At 39.4% G+C, this 25711-nt stretch overlaps 1 protein-coding gene across 48 annotated transcripts in view; it reads right to left on the reverse strand.

Moving 5' to 3' along the window:
• Window positions 1-2751: 2751 nt before the first annotated feature.
• Window positions 2752-25711, reverse strand: part of NEB (nebulin) — a 165752-nt gene continuing 142792 nt past the window's right edge. For 7 of the 48 annotated variants that reach the window (XM_060279768.1, XM_035131587.2, XM_060279716.1 and 4 more), the window contains 23 exons: window positions 25598-25708; window positions 25041-25151; window positions 23799-23912; window positions 23546-23650; window positions 23178-23282; window positions 21653-21757; window positions 20348-20440; window positions 18337-18429; window positions 16620-16712; window positions 16092-16184; window positions 15320-15412; window positions 14839-14931; window positions 12788-12880; window positions 12186-12278; window positions 11694-11786; window positions 11187-11279; window positions 9588-9680; window positions 6751-6858; window positions 5909-6092; window positions 5092-5184; window positions 4754-4903; window positions 3939-4048; window positions 2752-3493 (listed from right to left, as the gene is read on the reverse strand). In XM_060279768.1, coding sequence (XP_060135751.1) covers window positions 3320-3493; window positions 3939-4048; window positions 4754-4903; window positions 5092-5184; window positions 5909-6092; window positions 6751-6858; window positions 9588-9680; window positions 11187-11279; window positions 11694-11786; window positions 12186-12278; window positions 12788-12880; window positions 14839-14931; window positions 15320-15412; window positions 16092-16184; window positions 16620-16712; window positions 18337-18429; window positions 20348-20440; window positions 21653-21757; window positions 23178-23282; window positions 23546-23650; window positions 23799-23912; window positions 25041-25151; window positions 25598-25708 — 2493 coding nt within the window. In that variant the 3' untranslated portion in view covers window positions 2752-3319. Of the gene's footprint in view, window positions 3494-3938; window positions 4049-4753; window positions 4904-5091; window positions 5185-5908; window positions 6093-6750; window positions 6859-9587; window positions 9681-10011; window positions 10105-11186; window positions 11280-11693; window positions 11787-12185; window positions 12279-12787; window positions 12881-14838; window positions 14932-15319; window positions 15413-16091; window positions 16185-16619; window positions 16713-18336; window positions 18430-20347; window positions 20441-21652; window positions 21758-23177; window positions 23283-23545; window positions 23651-23798; window positions 23913-25040; window positions 25152-25597; window positions 25709-25711 lie in introns of all 48 variants that reach the window. The other 41 variants (XM_060279796.1, XM_060279785.1, XM_060279866.1 and 38 more) reach the window with 39 other exon arrangements.

Below are 25711 nucleotides of genomic sequence, written 5' to 3' on the forward strand. Positions count from 1 at the left end.
TCTTTTAAAAAGTACAGTAAGTTTGGTACATTTGCTATTCAAGTGTTTTTATTGCTGTTGTGCACAGTTTCCCGCAAAAAATTGTTGAAGTTGTGAAAATCAACTTGCTGAGTATTTAAACTATATTTTTGAATGCAGATTTATATTTTATTCCTATTTAAAAACAACAACAAACAACAAAGTTCACTATGCGGAATGAAACGAGGCGATTTACCAAAAGTGATGCAAACGTTTCAGCTGCTGGTGTTTTGGAAAACAGTGGCTCTATAGTCTGTCTTCATATTAAGATGCACTGTACTTAATTAGTGCTTCAAAAAAAAGTATTTCCAAACAATTTTCCTACCATTTCACACTTCTATTTTTGCATGCACCTATGCAAAAAGGAGGAAAAAGTATATCGGTGTGAAATTCTGATGCAGTATTTTCAGGATGAAATGTGCTACAGAATTTTTATATTTATCAGAGCTATACTTGTCCCACTCCCTGAGTCATGTCAATTAGACATAAATAACTGTACATTATGTGTAGATAATAGCAATTCTAGACATTACTAATTATGATCTGAGATTTGTTGTAAAACATTGGATGGGAAACATTTTGTTTGTATAAAGCACCCTGTTTGCCGTTCTCACAGAGGTAACAATGGGATCAGTTTCACTTATTTGGAAATAAATATGTATATATGAATAAAATAATGAACTCTTTTATTTAGAATTGTATTTTGAATAGAACTTAGTTTTAATTGTGTCATGATTTAATGGATCTGGCAGTTCCTTTTTCATGTTTCTAAAGCTGTTGAAATGGGCTTTGAAAAGGGAATTTAAGTAGAGCTTGGAGAGACACCCTCTTCCCACTTGAGGTTTTGCATGGTCCTAATTATCTAGTCTTTTGTCCTTGCCCTTCATTGGGCTAGTTTCAGGTTACATAGTGTCCTGGCATCTTCATGCTGTTTTGCTGGCTGGAGTTGATGGGAATTGGGCCTAAAACTCCTGGAGAGGATCAAGTTGCAGGAGGACACTCTAAATAACATTTTTCTTTGAAATATATGCTAATATATCTACCCAGAACTTTTCATTTTGGTATGTGGGTGTAGGTTGATCAACATCATAATATGATTTAAGGCAATGTACAGATACTTTATGGGATGCGGGTGGCGCTGTGGGTTAAACAACTGAGCCTAGAGCTTGTCGATCAGAAGGTCAGCGGTTTGAATCCTCGCAACGGGGTGAGCTCCTGTTGCTCGCTCCCTGCTCCTGCCAACCTAGCAGTTCGAAAGCACGTCAAAGTGCAAGTAGATAAATAGGTACCGCTCTGGCGGGAAGGTAAACGGCATTTCCGTGCGCTGCTCTGGTTCGCCAGAAGCAGCTTTGTTATGCTGGCCACATGACCTGGAAGCTGTACGCCGGCTCCCTCGGCCAATAACATGAGATGAGTGCTGCAACCCCAGAGTTGGTCACGACTGGACCTAATGGTCAGGGGTCCCTTTACCTTTACCTTTACAGATACTTTATTCTGACTGAATTCAGTGCTGAGCTTTCAAATACTTATTGAGTCTTTGTTTCATTGTATATTTGCATATGAAAAAGGTCTGAAGGGAAATGTTTGTTGCAGTAAGCGATTTCGAGTGTGTGTGTTTTAGGTTTTATTGTTTAGTGTAATTGGTTTTAGTATTTAACTTGTATCTGTAAGCTGCTTTGAATAATTTATTAGTGTTTTACTCAGAAGAATATTAATGATTAAAGAGACATTCTTTCTGCTAAGATACAAAATCAAGGAAACTTTGTAGTAGCTCAGAGTTTTTAATGTAATGAATTCCATTGTCGCGTCCCATCTATATAGACACAGATAAGAGAGGATGTGTTGCAGAAGAGGCAGGTTATGTACTACCTTGGTAGAGCTGGTAGGGGCTTTGTTGAACTCCCAAGGGATAGGAAATGGCTTAATATGGAGTCACAGGTTGAGAGAGTGCTGTGGGTCACATTTCACTCCCACCCTTATGTGGTGGCTACTCTTACCTTGCAGCTGCACTTCTCAGATTTCTTCAGGTGAAAGATGCTCTTCTGTAGCAGTGTAACTTGTTTCATCCCAGGTGGTGTGTCTGCAGGAGCTAGTCAAACCATTCATCACCACAGTTGTGAGAGACACTGCCAAGGTATGTTAGCCCTAAGGTGTTTGGGGATCCTAGAGCAGGCTCCTCCTGGCTCTTGGGAGGAGAGTGTGTGTTAGTAAATATTTTCCCCTTCACTGGGGTGAAAAGCTTTTCAGCATGATGTTTGGCTAGTGATACATCACAGTACTGAAAAGCGTGGGAAGGAACAAGCTGCTTCGGCCCCAAACCACCTCGGTGGGACCCTGGTGCGTTGCAGGGCTGGGGCTAATGCAGCTTGTTCCTCCCTCTGGCGCATTGAAGGAGGAATGAGTTGCATCAGCTCCAGTGCCTTCACCCTGTGGTATATTGTGGGTGAAACCACCATTGCACTCTGGTCCTCAATAGTCCTGGGCAATACATTGCCCAGGCCTAGTTGAGCCTGACAGACAACACATTTGCAAGGCACACATCAGTTGATGAATGGTGTCAATTAAGGTTTCTTTCCTCTCAATGACATCAGATAAATGGGAAGAACTGGAGGAGCTAGCAGCATTTGTGCCTATCCATGGTTCTGGATTTCCTCTGCACACATTTGGAATTGTGTATCCAGTGTTCTATTCCCCCCCCCCCCACCTCCAGCATAAATTAAGCACATAACTACATTTGCAGAGCTGTGAAATTTATTAGTCACCAGTTGGAGAGGAAGTCACAGTACCAGGACCAAAGAACACTCAGATGAATAAGGCATGCATCAGCGTTCTGTAAGCAGACAAGAGGAGGGGCTTTCCCACATACAGTTTGGCTGGTTTGAGATGTTAGCTTTACATAATTGCTTACTTGAAACAAAAATAAATACACTTGGCTATTTTTATAATATCACAGGAGAACACAACATCTCTTGATAAGAAAAGCTTTAAAACCAACACAGATTAGATGTTTCATTAAAAAATAAAATTAGTGTGGACTTTGGCTCTGTTTCACTGTATTGTCAGCCTCTAACAATTCTCTTTTAGATAGTGTTTGAATACACAAGTCCATTTAATCAAGGTAGAGATGAAGGCTGCCAGGTTGGTATTTCCCACTGGTTCTGTGATAACTAGAATGTTTGCTGTGTAAAAGGCAATCCTAATGCATATATCAACAGGAAAACTATAGTGGGCAGCCATTTTGTAAGGTGCCTTTTTATTTACCTTGTCAAAATGTCTCATGGAATATTGCATCCATTTTGGCTTAAACAGCTTCTACATAGTTAGCTGGAAGCATGCCCGTTTTGCCTGTTCTTTGCACAGTCCCATACATCCAGCCTTCATCAATGGCCTGGACATTGACGATTGCATCACCATCTTTGAAGGAGACTTCATCAGCATCTGCTGCAGTATAGTCATACATGGCGCGATATGTCTTCTATGGTGGTCAAAAGAAAAATAAATGCACTTGGTTTATCCCAACATACTGCATGTATGGTAATAATCTATCTAAAATACCTTCAGTTTGCATTAAATTACTCTTATGATCATAGCGGTAGAAATGCTGGTAATTTAAAAAAGGATTTTTTAAATTGTGAGTTGCTTTGAGCTCAGCTTTGTTGGTATAAAAGATATATATATAATTTATATATATATATATATATATATATATAAATATTAAATAATATTTTAGAGGAAGAAAAGGAGTGTTTAGAAATAAGACTATTGTTCTCTTCCATCAGTATACGTACATTCAAGATAACAATGCTGACCATTAATTAGACATGTAGGTTTTTCTCCCCAGTGCAACACAGTGACACAATTTAAAAACATATTTCTTTGTACTTGTTACTCTTGCCATATGATAAGTTTATTTTCCTTACCCCTGCAGTAGATGGATGAGAGGGGATGGAAGAGACTGTTGTCTGCTGGGTAGCAACAGAAGATGACCGTTGTTGTGGCAGCTCTACAGTTTTAGCGTGTTTGTAGTCCACTGGAAAGGGAAATGAAAAAATTGAGACTAGAAGATTTGATGCTCTTCAATAATTTCGCTGTGTTTTAATAAAACTTAAATGGGGCTTGGTTGCATTTTTTGAGGGAATGGTGACAGCAGATCAGCAAATATGATGTGGCTGTGTCATTTTAGATAAAGTTTTTTTGTTTTTGTTAAAGCCAATAATATTGGTGTACAGAACTGTATTCTACCAGTGTGCTAACTCTCTCTCCCCCCCCCCCCGGCTTGTCCAATGCTTGCTCTTTTCTCCAGAAAAATAGCACAAAAGGACTTAGAACTATTATCTGAAAGACAAATAAAGCTCTTTAGGACAAAGTGTCTCCCTGCTATCTCTAATAGTATATAGCAGCTTGCATTGAACTAAGCTACTGCATTTTTTTGGCAATTCTGATTTGTTAGTGCTGCCTGTCCATTATAATCACAGTACCCAAATTCACCTGAGTTGTGAAACATATCTGACACTCTTGACTGCCAAATTACTGCATCATTTATTCCCTGTCTCCCCAGCCTAGCCACCTCCACACCATGCTCCTGTATGATCAGATTTGCAGCAATTTAATTGTTAATGTTATTAAAAAGCAAGGCGTTGAACCTTGCCCCCTTCCCCCACTGACTTGAAATAGCAGCACACACAACCTGAAAAGGTATCCCTGCAAGATGAGTGCAGTCCTGAGTCCCTTGTACCTGCTGTAGTTGTGGTAAAGAAGCCCCCATTGCTGTAATAGGACATGTGATGATCGGCAGCCTCTGAATGCTCAGATTTTTCAGATCCAGCACTGAGGCTCAGTGCACTGGCAGAGCGGGATTGCTCTCGGCTACGTCGCTGGGCTTGAACTAGGGAAGAAAGATGAAGAAATTTACAGTGATGTCTTGAGGAGGAGCGTACGTGGTCAAAGGCAAAATTAACTAAAAATCAAAATGAAAAGTTACATTGTGGAGTGTTTAAAGCATTAAAACTGTAGGATAAAGGCTTGTATCCATCCACAGCCATTTGCATAAATGCTACAGGATACAAAACATACCAGTAATCAAGTGTAAGCTTCTAGATTGAATGTTGTCTTCTGCTGGGTCATAGTCAAAGACCGATCCAGGATTAGTACGCCACACACGAAGATCTGCAGAAGACAGGCGGGTGGGATATTTTAGCTTTATCCTTCGCCTCTGACTTCAAAGGTATAAGAAAACAAACATTTGCGGAATCCGCACAGCAAAAAATTAATTTAGGAAATGCTTTGCAACTCACAGCTGAAATGTGACTTGACCAGAATGCTTAATGAATGGGGAAGAATGTTTTTCTTTTACATTTTAACAATGTTGACCTACCAGCAACAACAAAAAATTGCACCATTAGGGAAGAGCCCTTAGCACAGTTGTCGAATGTATCGTTTGCATGTACTTTCTCCAGTATCTGGTAAGAAGGATGTGTGCCTGGTGCACCACTGATAGCCAGAGGTGACCAGCCCCACATGGAGTGCAAATACAATGCAGCCTTAAATGGTACAGATAAGCGGTTGGAGTAGATGATAGTAGGCCAAATGGACCGCCTCAGTATAAGGCACTTTCTCATGAATTAATATGTGTTGTCCTCAAAAATATGAAAGGTAAGGAAGAAGTGAATTGTCCAAGAAGATTTGGTTAACTGGGAACAATTACAAGCATGGGATTCAGGACTGGTGTATTCAGTATCAATTTAACAAGGCAGAAGAATGTGTGTTTGATTGTTTATGATGTGAAATCACACATCACTATAAATAATTTTCTACATATATTGTCAACTATGTGACCATTATGTAAAGTTCACTTACAGAGGGAAAAACCAAAGCATAAAATCGAGAGTACCTGTATTCATTTCTTGATCTTGATCTATCCGTTTTCGCTCCATTTCCACAACTCGTCTCTGAATGCCCCTGTAGTTAATATCACTGAAATCCTGCATGTTCTTCTTGACACGTTCTGTTATGGGGTCAGTAACTACAGGTGTGAAGCTGCCTTTGCTCTTTTCAAAGTCTTCATGGTATTTCACCTGGAATTTTAAAGATAAGACATGGGTAACTGGAATGGACATGCCATTAATTGTAGAAGGCAAGCAGAAATATAAATACAAGTAAACTTCACTGTGTTCACCAGATATTTCCATTTCTTGCAGCTTCTGTGACATCAAACCTGATCTCTGCGTTAGGGCTAGGCGATATTTGGTTTTCAACATTGTGATATGTCACCAGCTAAACATCACAATATACAAATACCACGATGTCTGAAATAAGGATGGTGGCTTCATGGTCCCCCCCCCCCTGCATTGTGATTTTTGCTGCTGCCTACTCTTGTGATTTGCTGTCCCCTGCAGGAGGCTGGGGAGAGCTAAGCCAGCAGAGTTAACAGGCTGCGGGAATCAAGAGAAGCATTGGCTGACAAAGTTTCCCTCCACATGCTTATTTTTGCAAAGTGTGTGCGCGCACAGCATGTTTTGCAGTATGTTGCCAGGTCAAAAATTATAAAACTGATATAATATGGGCTTCAAAGCAGTTTTTGGACAATATATCATCTAGCCCCACTCAGCATTTGCTTTTTAATTTAATTTGTGCCTTGGAACAGTTTTCATCTTAAGGCATACTAAGCACTGCTAAGTAAGTCACCACGACTGGTTTTACTTGTGCAGCCAGTTTCTTGGCTGCCATACTTACTGTGGAAATGTGTCGCTGCGTCTCCCGAACACGTCTCATTTCAGGGGTATCCAGGACAAAGGCTGCTTTACCTTGTACTTGTTTCCGGAAACTATCAGAGTAGAGAACCTAACAAAATGAGAAGATGTGAATAAACGTGGCCCAGCCAGTGAGAGAGCAGATTTTAAGAGAGGTTTTATGTAGACATAAGAAATGAGACATGAATGAAGAAGTGCTGAAGGCAGATGCAAACATGATGTGATCACTATTGATGGGCTCATCACAAGATTATGCCACGGGGTTTTTTAAACTAACTATAAATTGTGTTCCTTAGAAGGTTAGAAGGCTAATGTAAGAGCATTACCTTATTAATTTACATAGTTTCCAAACCCACCCCAATAACTAGGTGAAGCATAACACTCAAAAGAATAGCAAGAAAATAACAGAACATAGAAAGCTGCCTTAAATCAGGTCGCATTATTTGTCTCTCCAGCCTAGTCTTGCCTGCTCTGACTTGCAGCAATTCAAGGGTCTCAAGCAAAGGAAGTCTTTCACAGCACCTGCTATCTCCTCCTTTTAAACAAAGGAGGCCAGCGCTTACACCTGGGACCTTTTGCATTTCAAGCATGTACTTTTAGCCTACCACTGACCCAGAGTCCTTCCTAAAATAAAACGTTAACTAAGTGAGAAATACTCTTAACTTGAAAGCAACCCCAGTTTAAAGATGTAAGCCTTCATTCCAGTGTATTATTGTATAGCACTTCTAGAAAATGCTCAGGCTGAAGACTTCCACAGTCCCATGGCAGCCATCAAGAGACCTCTTCTACGTGCCCTTATTGTGGCAACTCAAAGCACAGATGATCTGCTCTCATTAAGGAATATAAGAAAAGGGGGGTCTTGGGCTGTTACCAGCACCTTGAATTTTGTCTAGAAAGAAACAAAGGGACACAACGGACCATAAAACACAAGAATGGGCTCTAGGTGTCCTACTCCCATCAAGTGTCTCTACCTCCACTGCATTGATTACCAGCAGAAGTTGTTAAAAAGTAACCAAGGACAGCCCCGTGTGGAGTGCATGGTAGCAATCCAGCTAACAGTTGCATAGACAACAATGACTCTTGGAACATTACAGTAAAATTTCACCAGAAATGTATGACGGTGGCCTCCCCAAGCAATCCCCAGCAAATGAGTGGGTAGTGATGTCAAGAGTCCATCCTTTCCACGTACCCTACCTTTCGCTTGGTCATATCAGCAGTTGCTTGTATAGAAAAACATATATAATCTGATTAGAAATGGTATCCGTTCGTCCTCCTGGCTTTCCAAACAGATTCATTCTCTGTACAGTGGTACCTCGGTTTAAGTACACAATTGTTTCCGGAAGTCTGTACTTAATCTGAAGCGTACTTAACCTGAAGTGAATTTTCCCATTGAAAGTAATGGAAAGTGGATTAATCCATTCCAGACGGGTCTGCGGAGTACTTAAAAGTACTCAAACCGAAGTGTACTTAAACCGAGGTATGACTCTGTTTAAAATGCAACTCCCCAACTATTCCCCAAACAACCTGTTGTTGTTTTTTCTGTCTGAGACACAGCAGTAGATCATATGAATTAAAATGGTATCAAATCAGCTATTTCCCAGGCTGGATCTAGATTGATCTTCTAAACATAAAATATAACGTTCTATAACGTTTAATGGCAGTTTCCCTTTGCCGGTGGCTCGCTGCTTTGCAGTGCCCTCTGGTGTCACATTTTAATAGCATTTCTAACATTTTAAGGAAGTGTAGATCTGTCCTCAGTTGTCCCTCCTACATAAATAGGCTCTTGACCAGGAGATGGTTGGCCAGAGGGACTTAACGGCCCTAAATAGACCCTGGGAGATGGAAGAAAAGCAATGGTTAGTGCTGCTGTCTCCGGCAGCTTTATTTCCCATAGAACTTAAGCATCAATTAACTTAAATAGAATGTACTAATACCCACCCCCCACAAAAAACCCACCCCATAAGGTTCTGCCACACTATGCTGATTTTCTCTATAACCATTTATTTGGCTAGATCCTGCAAAACCAGCATGCAACTGTTGCCATCAATTAAGTACTAATGGACACATTAGGTCATTTAGCCTTCAGTGCAAACTTGGATGAGAACAGGGACAAGAAAGCAAGCTGTAATTTTGACCACCTCTTTGTCATGCTAATTGTGTCAGCTCTGGTGCTGTCCTTGTTGAACTGGCTCAACAATTGGCTCTCTCTTTGTAAATCTTGCTGTGAAAATATTTAAGATTGAAGTAGGCTTCTCAGTTCAGTTAAGTACAAAAGGGGAAACTTGTACGAAATATGCAAATAGACCTCCCCCTTTCCTTTGAATTCATTTGGTACAGTAAGTTTCTGCTCTCTGTAGGCCTGGGACCAAAGCATTTGCTACGCCCCTCCCCCCTGAGCTAGGGAGACCAGCTTGGACCTTTGTATTTATGTAGACTATCGGCTGTTTTAAAGAAAAATTAAAAAAACACAGAACAAACGCCATTTCATTTGGTTAAAAACATAGTAAACATATGATGTTACAAAATGTTTAGAGACCATTCAACTGTTATTTGAGGTCAGTGATTGCTTAGAAATCCTTAAACTATATTACAATGTAAATTCTACATACGGTAACTAGGAATAAGAAACAATTAGAAACATATTTTAGGTGACATTTTTAGTATTTTAAATGTCAAAATAAAGTTATAATATTAATAAAGTTAATAGTTAGGTAAAGTGTTTAAATTGAGTAGGGACAGCATTATATTTTTAAGGTGTTAAAAAAGAAGAAGTTATATATTTTCTAGATCATTGAGAGTTTTATTTCTCCTGAAAAATACCGAGCTAATGTTTTCTTGATTGCGTTTAGCTCTCTCCATCTCTGGAGTGATAGATGTCGGGGTTCCTTTTCCCGTGCTTTCTTTGTACAACACCTACAGCATACAAGAAAAGTGTCCAGAAATCAAAGAATTAGATTATTGTTGATGAACCATTGTGTTAAGTTGTGTTACTGTTTAACCATCATCACTGCATAGGTGGGTAAAGAATTCAAGAAACAAAGTTGTTAAAAAGTTTGTTAAAAAGTTGTTAAAAAGTTGTTAAAAGGGGGGTGGGAGGAGGAAAAAGAAAAAGAATTTAAAAAACAATTAAAAGGAGTGTTTTCTTTAGGAATATGAAAATGGATAAGATTGAGATAAAATAGATGCAGGACAAGGTTACATCTGATGTGCTTTTTTAAAGTATTTTTTAAAAAAAATTCAATACCAAGCTAACGTTTTCTTGATTGCGTTTGACTCTTTCCATCTCTGGAGTGATAGGCGCTGGGGTTGCTTGCCCCAAGTTTTCTTTATACAAAACCTAAAGATTGTAAAAAGTATCCAAAAATCACAAAAATATAATTCGAATAGAACTATTGTTTGAAGGGAAAGTATAATAACCGGGGTGGCACTTCAAAAGTAGGCATTTTGCAAAAACAATTAAAAATTATAATAAAAAACTAGACACCAGTGTAAAAAAGTCACATAATAGAAACTGATCTGTCCTGGTACAAGTGAAAGGCAAAATCCAAGGAGAAGGATGTACAACAGTGAATTAAGCAGGTAAAATAATTAAAAGAGGAATGTATTATTTTGAGATCAGGATTCTATCCAGTAGGCAACATCTATCACTTTGTATAATAGCTGTGCCCGGGGAAGTCATCACATATAAACTCATGGTCCAGTTTCTTGTCCTAGTTTTCACTACCAAATTACAAAGTATCTTGTGTCTCTCATTAGCTACCTGAGGCTTTTTTTTTTTGTCCAGTGTGCTGTTGGAAGATCACTCGGGCAGCAGGTTTTTCACATTGGTGTTGGTTGCTCCATTACTGAAGGGTGTTCCTGACTTTTGAGTCCTAACTCATGAATACTGAGCCCTTTGACTGCTTAATTCTATGGAGATTTATATTGAGAGGGTGGGAAAGCTTCTTTTAAATACCTTTTTCTTTTTCTGTGCCAATTTGGAAAGTAACAGCATCAAGCATGTTGTCTGTTCCTGCCTAAGCATGATTTCCTATGACATCTTATGAAACCACCATTTCATAAGCATATGGGATGTTAAATCAAAATAATTTAGCAATTGTAGTATTCTTATTTTTCTCATTATTACACATTCGTTTATCAAGAAATTTGTTATGTGGACCAGAAATCATATGGTCTAACACTGTCTGGATAGAGTCCTGTAGTCACCACTGCAAGGTTATAAAAAAAACCCTACGGTCAGATTATTAAATACCAAATATCAGATTAACGGTATTTTATGAGTAAAATGTAAGTATTTTAAATAAATAGGAGTATCTTACTTAAGGAAGAAAAGTATAGTTTTAGATACTAGAGGGGAAACAATTCCCACAGCTTGTTAGGATGTTATTTAAAATATGTATATTTGTTTTTAAAATGTACCGAGCTAATGTACTCTTGATTGCGCTTTGCTCTTTCCATCTCAGGAGTGACAGGTGTCTGAGTCCCTTTCCCCAATCCCTCTTTGTACAAAACCTACAGGATACAAAAGAGTATCCAGAAATCATATCATGGCAAACTGTAAACAAAGATTATTGGCTCGTAATGTTAATCATTGGATCATGCCAGCTTTCCAGGAAAGCTGGCTGGCTGTTGATTTCCGTGTCACCTGGAAGAGACACCTATCAATCAACACCCATAAAGGGAAAGAATCTAGTAGGATGAGAAAGTTGGAAAGGTATTATAAATACAAACCAAACATGAAAGTAAGCCAACTCATAGTACTTCTATGTTAAAGCGTAGGTTGTAAAGGGAGTTCAGAAGATAGGGTGATTATGCCAAGAGGTGAGACTGGGTGCTATATTTGATTAGGAAGCATGGAGCTTTATAACACATCTAATGTTATGGTAAACCATTCTGGTCAATTTCCCCCCATCTTCTTTTGAATACCGAGCTAATGTTTTGTTGATTGCGCTTGGCTCTCTCCATCTCAGGAGTGACAGGCGTTGGGGTACCTTTCCCCAGTTCCTCTTTGTACAAAACCTACAGGATACAAAAGAGTATCCATAAATCATAAGGTGACAGTGACTGCATATAAATATTAATAGTTTGTAAATGTTAACACTGGGATCACACCGGCTTCCAGTAAAGCTAGCCATTGATTTTAGTGTCATCTGAAAGAGAGGACCCATGTAAGAAAACAGTCTAGTAGGATGAGGAAGTTGGAAAGGTAGAAAATAAAGACTGAAATCCTATGTTTGCTGAAAAATAAAAAGGAGTAAGTCCTAGTAGTGGTGAGTTAAAACTTAGGGGAGAGTTCTTACGCTAAGAACGTTTTGTTTTGTTTTGTTTTGTTAGAAAGCATAGATCATTAACAAGTTTGATGTTATTTTTTAGAATTGAGGTCTTTGTGGGGTATTTTGCTTGTCTTCTTTTGAATACCGAGCTAATGTGTTCTTGATTGCGTTTGACTCTCTCCATCTCAGGAGTGACAGGGGTCGGAGTTGCTTTCCCTACATTTTCTTTGTACAACACCTGTGGGACAGAAGAGCAGCCAAATAAACCAGCAATAAATGAATTGCCATGTTTTTGTTATTGAAGCATGAGGGGTAGAGTTCTGATTTGGTTGTGATTTATTCTGCAGGGTGTTTTGGGTTACAGTTTTAAAACAATGCATATAAGCACTTATTTTTGTCTGGGGAAAACAAGGGCAAAGTATTGTTTTAATACATGATCATGCTTTTGAATAATGGGCATTTTTTGCATCCATGTATAAAATGCATAGAATGCAAAACAACTGATGTGGGAAAGACAACAGATTGTTATCGTTTGGGAGGAATGTGAGTGTAAGAGATTGAAAGGAAGAGAAGGGTTAAAAAGTCTCAGGATGTGACATTCTCCTGCAGTGGAAAATAAAAGACAGAGAGGAGGTTTCACTGTAGGGGTATATTACTCCATCTGCAGGAAGAAGCTGGGATGGAGAGCAGGGGTGAGTTAATCATATTACAAAACAGAATTAAAAATAACTGTTTCCCCAGAAGTACCGAGCTAATGATTTCTTGGTTGTGTTTGGCTCTCTCAATCTCTGGCGTGACAGGAGTTGAGATTCCTGCCCCTGGGCTTTCTTTGTATAGTACCTGCATGATGACAAAGGGGAATGCAGAAATAATAAAAAATAAGGAAGGAAAAAAACAGTTAATTTTGATCTGCAAAAAAGGGGGGGAAATATGGTCTTAGATCTCCTGGGTATGAGCCTGTAGGTGATATCCCATTTCCACAATATATTTCCTGTGGTTTCATGCTTCCCCCCCATCCTGTTACATATCAAACATGGGTGGATTCATGTAATTCCCAATGTGTATGAATCTAGCCAAATTACGTACTTTTAAGTCCCACTGATTTTAGGAGGCGGGAGTCAATGGGTTTAATGCTACTGTTGACAGTGGTGGGACTTAGAAATGCTTAATTGGTGGATTGTACCCAAGGAACTAATTGGGATACCGAGGCGGAAAGTTTTGGTTGTTGGGTTGAGGATGAATGGTTAAGCTTTGATTTACACCGGGAGTTTTGTAATGTTACTTTTTGCAGATCTCCACTTTCTAAATTGTGTGTGCCACATCACAGTGGGGCAGGCTAGGGATTCATAATAAGATGTGTCTGGCCATTTCTTACAGCGAGCCATGTTGGTGAGGTCAGCCGGTGGTTGTGGATAAGGTTTCTCTTCACCTTGGCAAAATAATGCAAGGGAAGGCAGGGGAGAAGCAAAGAAACCACTGAGAAAGATATCACAAAGTATGGATTTCCCAAGCAGAAATATAGCGTAACAGCAAGCTTAGACCGATTCAATGGTGAATATTTGAGTATAAATATTATTTCATAAGATCCAAATGATTCCATTGCCTTATTCCGGAAGGAATGCAACAATAGTAGCTGCAGAATAATTTTTCTAGTGCATTTTTGGCTGAAAATGTGTCGCACTACTTGTTCAACCCAGCTGGAGAAAGACCATATACTTTTTACAATGTCACACAGAAACAAACAGTGACTTAAAAAAAAAAAATCAAAATCAAGAAGGTCAAAACAGAGAAAGAGATAGGGTCGGGACAGTGAGAAGAGCAGTTAATAATATCCAAAATTATTGATTCCTTTTGTGCCAAAAAAGAAGGCAATAGGAAAATGACAATCAGTAGTAGTTGCCAACAATGTGCCCTACACTGGCGTTCAAGTCCCATTAGCCCTAGCCAGCACAGCCTAGAATTAGGAATGATGGGAATTGGAGACCAAAGAGTGGCTGGAGGGCATGCTGAAGGTGATAGATTTTTTTCTCCCTGGAAGTCGGTTGCATGAATGGAAACAGAACAAACCTGAAACAAAGATTTAAAAGTTAGTTTTTAAAGGGTTGAAATGGAACTTTCATATTTGAACTACCGAGCTGCAGTTTTCTTTAATGCATGCAACTCTCTTGTTTCTGAGGTAAGGTGAGTTGGTTTTCCTGTTCTCAATTCTTCTGACACTGTGCAGACGGATGCTGTTGGGAGGCTAAGGTGCAGCTTTATTGCACCCATTCATTGCGCTCCCCATATCCCTATGCCCTAGAGATGCTTGGAAAATTAGATATTGGTGAATTCTGATATAGTATGACATGAGTCACACCTCCCAGACTAACATGCAGATTAAGAAATATTTCATATTTCACACTTTTCCAAATTCTGCAAAACAGTTCTCAACATATCTTTTAAAAAGTATGTATTTTGGGACTGAATATGTTTAGAAATGTGTACATTGTGGGAAAAATTGCATTTTTCTTAATTAGAATTTTATTGCAGGATTAAAAAATATTAATGTGGAATATTGGGATAGGATTAATATTATTTAAATCTGGTTGGAATGCATAGAGCAAAAATTGCCTTGTTCAATATGGTTTCTGTTCTTGCTCACAATGAGCTGGGAGCAAATTCAGCACCATTCAGGGACTCGAAAGGAAATAAATAGGCTGAAATCATATCAAGATAGCTATGTTATGGAGGGGTTAAGGTTCAAGATGGTTAATTATATTTGGGGATGAAGTTAAAGCTCATTTTAGCGACAAAAATACCGAGCTAAAGTTTTCTTGATTGCGTTTGATTCTTTCCATCTCTGGAGTAATAGGTGTTGGGGTTCCAGTCCCTAAATTCTCTTTGTACAACACCTGTGTGACAAAGAAGTGTCAAAAACAAAAATATTTTTTTTTATCTCAAGACACACCATCAGCAAAGGTAGCACAATCCAATTTTCTGTTTTGTCTTATGGTGTTTAAAACACAGGCCAGAAAAACAAATCAAAAAATAAAAATCACATAGAGAAAGAAATGCTCTATATTTTGACCTCAAACACTTCCTATCATGCAGCAAGTTGCAATCTGTGACCAAGTTTATTCAAATGCATTAATATTTTTCCACCTAGAATGACAAAAACTCAGGCTATAAAAAGGGGAGGAAATTGTCAGAGGGTACTAAAATCAAGTTTAATTATGCAAAACGTGAAAGGTTAATCTTATTTGGGAATGATGTTATAGGGCATTTTTGTGACAAAAATACCAAGCTAATGTTTTCTTGATTGCGTTTGACTCTCTCCATCTCTGGAGTAATAGGTGTTGGGGTTCCAGTCCCTAAATGCTCTTTGTACAAGACCTGTGGGATAAAGAAGTGTCAAAAACAAAAATTAAGGGGCACATCTTAAGATACACCATCAGAAAGAGAATGCAATCCAGTTTTCTGGTTTGCTTTATGAAATTTTAAAAACATCACAAAATACAAAAAGAATGCACACAGAGAAAAATACTGCATATTTTAACTTAAAACACCTATCATGGATTAAATCACAATTTGTGATTGTGTTTAGACAGCTGCATTATTATTATTTTCACACCCTAAAACTACCCGTTTTGTTTTGAAAGACTACAATAGCATAAATAACATTTTATTATTCTATTTTTAAGAGTGGGGTTACGGTTTTATTCTAAGTTTGCACTGCACCAACACAAATGCCAAAGGCTATTAGAAAATGTTTCCTGTTATAAGGATATATTGAATCCACTCTGAATATCATTTGTTTTGAAACAAATAATATTGCCACTTGAGGGGAAGTGAATAGGGTAAGAAAAATAAACAGAGCTAAGGAAAACCCACTGCAGATATATGTCACAGTTAGTGCTTTAATTTTTTTTCCTTCAGAGGCCGACATTTTAGTGATTGGATTAAAATGATAAGGAGCTGAGAAGGATTCAAAAGCTTGTGGAAGGATTAAAATATATTGATCAGAGTGTGGCGGTGGTTAAAAGGATTTATTTATAGATATTTTGTGATATACCGAGCTAACGTTCTCCTGATTACGCTTGACTCTCTCCATTTCTGGGGTAACAGGAGTTGCCGTTCCTGTCCCCAAGTTTTCTTTGTAGGAGACCTGTGAGGTACAATAAAGTATCCACAAAAGACACTCAAAAATACTGGCTAGTACTTTGTAGTTAACGGCGCGTGTTTAAATCCCATGCTTAGTCTAGTATCGAAAAGGAAAAGAGGAGAATAAGAGGGGAGGGTAGTCATTAAAATGTGAATGGAAAAGCAAAGTCAGAAGAAGTACGTTAAGAGAAGTGAATGTGTGCAAAGGGAGCACAGGGTTAAACTTATTGAAGATCATAGGTATTATTGCCATTGTTTTATTTATTTCTTTTTTAAAAGTGCATAAAACTGTAAATTGATGTTAACACACATCAGAATGAATGAGTCATGAAAATGGCATGTAGCAGAATGTAGAAGATGATCGTTAGAATGTTGTTATTATTTTTTTTATGAAAAAGATGAGTTTTGTTATGGTAGGTTTGATTTCATTGAGAAATACCGAGCTAATGTGTTCTTGATTGCGTTTGACTCTCTCTATCTCTGGAGTAAGTGGTATCGGGGTTCCTTGCCCTGCATTCTCCTTGTACAAAACCTGCAGAATACAAACAGCCACAAAGGTAAGGAAAAAGGTAGCTGAAAACCTTTCTGCAATGCAGAATGTTAATTAACACACTTAACGTTGCATATAATTATTTGGACATTGCCCATTGGGAGTATAAAATTGCCCAATTACACGTGTCCCCACAAAATGCCATCCCTGTTCATATGTTTCCACTTCTAGATGCCTCTGGGGGGAAAGTGCCAAACCCCTGGAATTACAGGTATCTTTTTCTTTTGGTGGCGTAGTTCTTTTTAAAAGTTTGGGGCAATTGCTGCTGGAGAGACGTAGCATTTCAAAACCTCCTTGATAAAACTTGTTATATTGGTATTGAATAGGGAATGGGAAATCAGTTTTTGTTCTTACACCATTACCCTTGTCATGAGTTTTGCTTTGAGGCCAAATCTAAGAACAAAATCTGAGGACTGGGAGATTTAAGCCCTCTTTTGGTTTTATTTTTAAAAAAAAGAAGGAGAGAGAGAAAGAAAGAACAAAACTGAAGTCCTTGACATTTATTTATTTTTTTAAAAAGGTCCTGCATTTCACTCCTTTTAAAAAGTGCCCTCTTCCCCAAATGGAAAAACAAAACAAGACGGTTAAGTCAAAAAGGCATTCAGTCAGTTCAAAATGTCAAAAGCAAGAGGGGTAAATTTGTAGTTAGAAAAGGGTAACTAGAGTGCCTACGTGTATCTTGATTATGCAGAAATGAATTTTGAAAACAATTAGTATGGTGAAGAGCTCAGGGTAAAAGGGAAGGCATAGCGGGAAAGAGAGGAGAAATTACCAGTTGGAACCAGTTCCACAGTTCCTTGATAAATGTCACAACATCTTCTACTGAAACACTCAAGATACCCATCACTTAAGTAGCCAAATGATGCTAGACAGAATTGCCATGTTCTAATAAATGAAATCCTACCCATTCAGAAAGGATGGCCCATTAAGATGTGAATAAAGCAAGAGGCCCACTTAAGTGAGCAAGAATAAATTGTTTGGATTTTCAGACCCAAGAATCAAGGAGCAACAGGTGCTCAGACTTCAAGAAGCAGATATCCCATCTGACACATAATTAAGCCCATTCACAACAATGGTCCTAAGTACGATACACTTTGTGTTGGCTTGTGGCTAGTGTGTCTCTGAACATGAGCACTCCCCCGACCAGTAGGTAGGGGGTATGGCAGGGGTCATAATTTTGTCAATTACCATTACTACTACTACTACTACTATTTTATCCTTTTGGTCCATTTCTGTCTGTTCAGCATTAAATGGGTCTATATCAGGCATCCCCAAACTTCGGCCCTCCAGATGTTTTGGACTACAATTCCCATCTTCCTCGACCACTGGTCCTGTTAGCTAGGTATCATGGGATTTGTAGGCCAAAACATCTGGAGGGTCGCAGTTTGGGGGTGCCTGGTCTATATTCTCCTCTCAAGGTGCACAGAAAGTAGATATTAAAGCTAATGGATGTTAAAGCCCAAGTAATACTAGAGGAATGCCATACTAAGGATGAAGTTGATGATAGCATGTTAGCAGGGCAATAGATGTCTGTTTAGTAAGGTGAACAGCACACTGTTACTGCCCAGTGCACACACAAATGAGCATAGAAAATATCAGCCACTACCGAGCTGATGTGCTTCTGTGTCTCCTTGACACGTTTTACTTCTGGAAGATCAGAAATGGGAGTTCCTTTTCCAATTTGATCCTTGTACTTAATCTACAAAGTGGTATTCAGTTCAGAAAACAAGACAAAACAATAATGACTTACATTATCTACATGAAACATGCATATCCATCTAACATAAAAAGAACAGAGTAAACAAATAGAATCACGATTGTAGGAGCTGAAAGCATTGCATGCACCCATGTCGAAACAGACTCATCTGCGGAAAATGAATTTTTGCAAAAAAAATTCAATTTCAATGTATAAAAGCTAATCTCCAATTTGACAGCGGAGGAAGAGCCATGGATGGACACCTTGACTCAACAATCTTGCCAACGTAGTAGAAACAGGAGGATTGAAGCTTTCCACCAGGTTCCTTGCTTTAAAAGCTGCTTTAATCGTCAGTAAACAAGTATGAGGCTATTTTATTCTGTAGCTGTATTACGTACAGCTCAAGTGCAACCTGGCCGGGAAGAAACAGATTTTTGATCATGGCATCCATCACAGAACAACTACTCTTCAGCCCCTGGCCCTGTTTTACGACTACCTTGTGTTGGCAATGCCAGGCAAATCTTCAGAGAGTAGCCTGGAGTGGTCATGCATCTCTCAGCTGCATCCCAATGGGACGCTGTTATGAGACCGGCCCACGGCCATTGTCAATATTGGGTTCCTTGCAATTGTGCTGGCTTGCTGATATCCAGCTTAGGAGAGTGTGCCTAAATCGTTTCAGTCCAGCTTAGGAGAGTGTGCCTAAATCGTTTCAGTCCATCTTAGGAGAGTGTGCCTAAATCGTTTCAAATCCAGTAACTTTCCTTGAATTTATTCCCACTAGACTTGCGGTCATAGGTTTTGTATGCCTTGGGGGGGGGGTGTTCCACACAGGGCACTGGCCAACACAGAAGCAGATGAAGGAGCCTCTGCAAACATGGAAACCAATGTCCCCTACTGTGGAAGGACATGTGGATCCAGAATTGGTCTCCACAGTCACTTACGGACTCATTGTTAAAACCGTGTTTATGGGAAACAATCTTACTCGGCTACGAGTGATTGCCAAAGAAGAAGACTGGAAACTCTGCCTATTCAGAGGAGACATTGGACTAGGGTGCAGTGTGTGTGTGTGTGTGTGTGTGTGTGTGTGTGTGTGTGTATTAGTCTCCAATATGCGTTACAGACCTATTGAAACCGAACAGCTCATCCTGATTCTGCAAAGTCCCATTGAAACCAGTGACATCAACCAACCTATATGACTTTTAAGTCCAATTGCTTTTCAGTGGGATTTCGTCATGAATGGAGCAGGATTCTGCTCTGGATTCAAATGTTTTATCAGATAATCTGAAATGAATAAACTAGATTTTCCTCAAAAAAATTGAAATGAGTAATATCGGTGCTTCCTATCCACCTCCCATTCTATCCAGCATGGGTGACCATACATGTACAACATTCAATAAAAACATTTTTCACCTCTTTTTTAACGAAATGTCAAAAAAGGAAAGTAAGACATTGTGCGGAACACAATAAAATGAAAAATAATTTTGGCAATTCTACCATACGTACTGGGGGTTGGGGGGAAGATGAAGTAGAGAAAGAAAACAAAAAATATCAGAAATAATTCTCTAAAATTGTCATCAGTTTTAAAATGTGGTCACTATATTTTCTACCATGAATATCTCATCGACATTTCAGACAAGATCAAAACGTGAATATAGTTTCAGTATTTTATGAAATGATAAACATTAGTTGAACATTAGAAAATGTTAATAGTTAGAGTTTTCCAAATGTGGATACTATTTTACACAGGAAGGTAAAAGTAGAATGGAAGAGCTAGTTAGCAAATTATGTTTTGATTAATTATGAAAAGCATTGACTTTTCAAGTTATTCCAGAATTGCTGTTAGGATCATGTAAGGCAAATGAAGTTTTATAAGTTGGGAACAGCACAGGTAAGAGTGTTAACAATCCACTGGGTTTTGTACCGTGCTTATTGCATCCTGGGTTTGTTTAATTCTCTGCATCTCGGGCGTCTTTTCAATAGCTGTTCCTGTTCCAATATCTTCTTTATATAAAATCTTAACCAAGACAACAAGATTGAGCATAGAAAAACAACAACATTGTCACTTGCTACAGAAAGACTACAAAACAGTGGAATATTAAGAAACCTCTAACTGGTTCCTTGATCATCAGTGCATTCACTCACAAAGAAGTCATTCTTTCAAAAGCTTTTGCTTCCAAGCAAGATTATCATAGCTGCCAAGTTTTCCCTTTTCTCGCGAGGAAGCCTATTCAGCATAAGGGAATTTCCCTTAAAAAAAGGGGAGAACTTGGCAGCTATGAAGATTATCCTTAAGTAAAACGTGCACTTCTCCATATTTTGTGATGTACTTCTCCAACAACAACAAAAATGGTGTGCAAATTATGTATATTGGGGGAAAGTATGCATAAAACACACATTTGAGTGAAAATATTTTTAAATATTTGCTAAAATGGATATATTGGCAAAATTGCACAGCAAAATTCATACAATGGGAGAAAGCACATTAAAATGCTGGTGAGTTTTTTTTGAGTTTTTTTTATTTTTTAAAGCAAATGAATGCAAAAATGTAGTGAACTGAACTTAAGAAAAATGTTAACTCAAAACTAGACAGATTCATCCATCCCTGTTTTCAGGATCTTGGGGACTTGTGAAGGAGGGAATCTCTGCTCCAACTATCCTGGTTCATGCATACCTGTTACACTTTGTCTATTTAAGTTAAATGGGAATGGCACTGATTTTAACGTAGACATGGCTTTCCACTGTTTTGATCAGACATCCATGGAATAACCATGACCAATAAACACATCACATAATGACAATATTTAGCATCCTTTGAAGATCTTCATGGTTATAGTTGCTAATTAAGAACAAAGCAGGGCATACACGAATTAGCTGCTAAAAGAAGACACAGTGAACCTATAAACAGCTACAAACTCATAGCCACATTGCAAAACGAGGGCAGATATTTTGTAATACTACTGTCAGATGTGGGGTATACAACCCACTGTGCAAGGATGGAAGCCATTGAAGGAGAGAGAGTGTAAAGGAATAGCAACACCTGCACATATCATAAGGTACACATAATTAGCGTAAAATTGCAAGGCCCTGACCGCCAACATACAAGCCTGGATATGCATAGCAAACAAGAAGCACCATTCATATCAAGGAAGATTCCTGTATGCTGAAGGATCTGCAAAAGTAGGACAACAAAATTAAGGATTCACTTTGTGGTATAAAATAAGGTTACCGTGCTGAAGTTCTTCTGGTTTTCTTTAACTCTTAATATTTCTGGTGTTTCATTTACAACTGTGACTTTTCCTTTGCTGTCCTGTAGATCATGCTGGTACTTGAGCTGTTAGGAGAACACATATTTTTTTGTTTATTGCCCTTGCAAAAAAGAATTCAATCTTGCGCCTTTATTTCTTTGGTATTCTATATAGCTTTCTTATAAATAAAGAATCATTTAGAAATAATGAAATCTGAAGCTGCACCTGTCGTCTGGGTCATCTAAATTCATCTGCTGTTTGCACACATGGGATTTCCAGTGGACACCCAGATAATAGGGCAGAATCTTCAATCATCATGAGGCCTTCTCTCAGCATTTACAGAGAATGGGGCTCTGGGTGCACAGAAGATTTTGCAACTGGGGCCCACATTTACCCATTCATGTTTCCATCAGTTGGTGATGTTTTCAAGCACATGCGACCTCAGGTAAACTGCAGTACGATCTGCGCATATGATGTATCCTCACCACCCACCCCCATTTTTGTAACCTTGCATTCCACCCGTCCTGCATCCCAGCCACCCAATTTTCAGTTTTGCACTGTAAGGTATGATGCACAGAGACAAAGGCAGTATTGAAACGGTCGTGAGGAACAGTGCACTACATCCTTCTTGAAAGGGAAGACACTGACTGAAACAACGCCTCTTCTCAAAGCCACGCACACAAACATGCACACACAAAATGGGTAAGCTCATACAAGGCCCCACTGCTAAGACTCCAGCTCCCATCAGCCTCAGCCAACATGACCAATGGTCAAGGATGGTGGGAGCTAGAGTCCAAAAACATCAGCAGGGCTACAGACTCCCCATCCATAATCACACATTGCCTGACACCGCCTCTGATGTTGCTGAGCAAGGAAGAATAAAAGACAAACAAAACCTCCTCATGCATCGTGCTTAAGCCAGGGCAGCGCAGTGCAAGGAAACAGCATGTTCTGCTTTAGTTCCATTGCTTCCAAACAGGAATCTCATCTGTGCTTGCATAGTCACCGTGGAGATTTCTATCCATCTATCTGTAAATGTGTGCACACACACTTTTACATCTTCAACCCTTACACAATTACTTTTATCTTAATCCAGGCAAGCAAGAGGCATTCTTACAGCTCTGGGATGTGTTCCAGCCATGCAAAAGCTCTTGAGGAGTGTGTGAAGGATGTAGCCTGAGGAGGCGGAATATTTGTCCTGATAAGCGGAGTCTTCCATCCTATGCTCTGCACAGGTCTGAGCAAGGTTTTAAACCCAATTTATCAATGGATGAGCAGGGGTTAAACCCTGCCGTGTTGGCTGTGGGGCATGGCAAACACAGAACTGAACCCTGCCCATCAGCTAATTGTCAAGTGGGTGTGGGGTTTTTTTTGGGGGGGGGGTCTCAGAAGTCAAATTGGACCCTGCCAAGCTTGGCATGTGGGCTGGAGTTTTCCCACCTCTGGCCTACATTCTGCACATTTTTTAAAAAATAATCACCCTTTTTACAGTACATTAATACCTACCATGCTGAAATTCTTTTGGTTCTCCCGGACTCTGTGCATTTCTGGTGTGTCTAGAACAGACACATAGTATGACATATTTCTCTCTGCATCCTCCTTATATTTTTTCTGTTGGTGGGGGGGGGGAGAGGAACAAGATTTATTGTTGTGGTAAGAAAACTCAAAAAGAAATATATACGTTCAGTGTCCAAGAGGCAATTTGCACAAAAAACATGTTTTTGGCTATCCATTGACCCTGGAGTTGAGATATGTTTGAAACAGTTCCTATGTGAAAGAAGCTCCTATCAATGGGGAGCAAGACCCTCCTTTAAAAAAAAACATTTAAAAAATCTGGCAAAGCTAGTTGAAAACAAATACTGTACGATCATTACCTGACTTGAAAAGTTCTTCACGTGGTGGGCATGGATGATGTCTGGAGTGTCAACCACTGTGGTATAGTTGGCTTTTTCCATTTCTGCAGAGTGCTTATATTTGATCTGTTGGTGGAAAGGTCACAAGCAGATACCCACAGTAAGTACATTTATGAACACAGCTTCCTCTTGATTTCCCCTTAGGAAATCTATGGAGAAGGTTCCCTTTAAAATTACTCCCAAGTGTTATTAGTGCCTGGCTGTTCTCACTGACCTGGCTAGCGATGTCCATAGCATTCTTTGCCCTCATATAATCAGGCGTTTCTGTGGAATGGCCTGTCAAGCCTCTTCCTTTGATTTCCATCTCTAGACCTTTCTTGTATTCTTTCTGTTGTGGTGTTTTTTTTAAATAAAAAAAGGATTAATACAAATGAGACCATCACAATGGGGCACGTTCTTCAAAAGTAACCCTTATCCCAATTCACCAAGGGTGATCTTTATGTGATATGACTCAAGCTGCTGCCCGTACAACATGCAAAAAAGTGTACCCCACAGAAGAGAAATGTATGCAGTCGAAGAAGCATTCACTCTTCACAGATAGTTTAATCAGGCACCCCCAAACTTCGGCCCTCCAGATGTTTTGGACTACAATTCCCATCTTCCCCGACCACTGGTCCTGTTAGCTAGGGATCATGGGAGTTTTAGGCCAAAACATCTGGAGGGCCGCAGTTTGGGGGTGCCTGGTCTAAATCATTTGATCATTTGTGTTGCCTAAAAGGCCCATCTCCTGGCTAACACCTCAAAAGGAAATGATCTAACTTAATTAGCTATCAACACATGTTGATTTCGTAGGATTTAAGAAGTGTCTAATACACAGTTTAGGAAGTCTGCCTAACTTAGCTTTTCTAGTTTCAGAGGATTAAAAACGTCTAAAACACAGCTCAAATAACACACAAGGGTCAAACTATCACCTCGCACGGGACACAAGCTTAATTAGCTGCTGGTGCTTTATGTTTTCTAGCACCTGCAAACCCATAACAAAAATTGACCCGGGAAGGTAAATGGGATCTGACTCTTTCTGAGATATAATCAATGCTTCAGAAATTGCTGGAGCCCAGGCCTATGATTTCTCTTTAAAGATTTTGTTGTTGTTTAGTCGTTTAGTCCTGTCCGACTCTTCGTGACCCCATGGACCAGAGCACGCCAGGCACTCCTGTCTTCCACTGCCTCCCACAGTTTGGTCAAACTCATGTTCGTAGCTTCGAGAACACTGTCCAATAGCTTTGCCAAAATTCTTCTCATGAAAGGCCAGTTCTGACATTACCCAAACAGCCTGGGAGAGATGCTGCAGCACTGCTCATTGCCATGCCAATGTTGTCCTCCTGGGAGTCACAGGATGCAGCCACATCATGCATTTCTCCCCAATGTGTGGGGCTTTTGACCTTAATCCAGTGCAGAGGAAGGGAGCCATGCTGCAGTGGCCCCCAAGGGAAGTTAGCCTAGCTATGTGCCTCACCTCATTCAAGATATAGGTTGCATTCTTTGCTCTGAGTAGGTCTGGGGTCTCTTCCACAATGGTTATGCCTTTACCTTTGACACCTTCTTCCAAATCTCTCCTGTATTCTTTCTAGAGGGAGTGGGGAGAAAAAGAAAAGTGAAGAAACCAGAGAGAGAGAGAGAGCTTCAAGGGGAAGGAGGATGAAGGGGACCCCCTCCCCTAAAAAGAGTTAGTAAATAGCCTTCAGATCATCTTAAAGCAACACTTAGTTAGGGTGCTCAAGGTTCAACCTTCTAGAAAGTCACACAGCTTGACAAAACAACTTCAATAAAGAAGAACACATAAAGTGAAACAATGATGTCTGTTCCACCAACAGGAAAACATCAATGCTGCTAATACAATTAACAATTAGTGATTGAAAACAAACAAACAACCAATGGACTAGAACAAGCAACAAACACAGATTACACCATGCACTTAAGAGAAATGTTTAAGGCTGGTAAAGACGGCAGTGAAGGGACTGCTTTGGTAAGGACAATTAATGAAACAGCAGAAGACAACAGAGGAGCTGCTACCTCGCTTGCTATTTTGGTGGCATATCTGACATGCAAAAGAGATGGCGTGACCTCCAGGCCAGTAAGGTTCCTGCCTTTCATGGACTCTTCAAAGTCTTTTTTATATTCTTTCTA

The sequence above is a fragment of the Zootoca vivipara genome, chromosome 1 (assembly GCF_963506605.1).
Source record: "Zootoca vivipara chromosome 1, rZooViv1.1, whole genome shotgun sequence".
NCBI classification, from domain to species: Eukaryota; Metazoa; Chordata; class Lepidosauria; order Squamata; family Lacertidae; genus Zootoca; species Zootoca vivipara.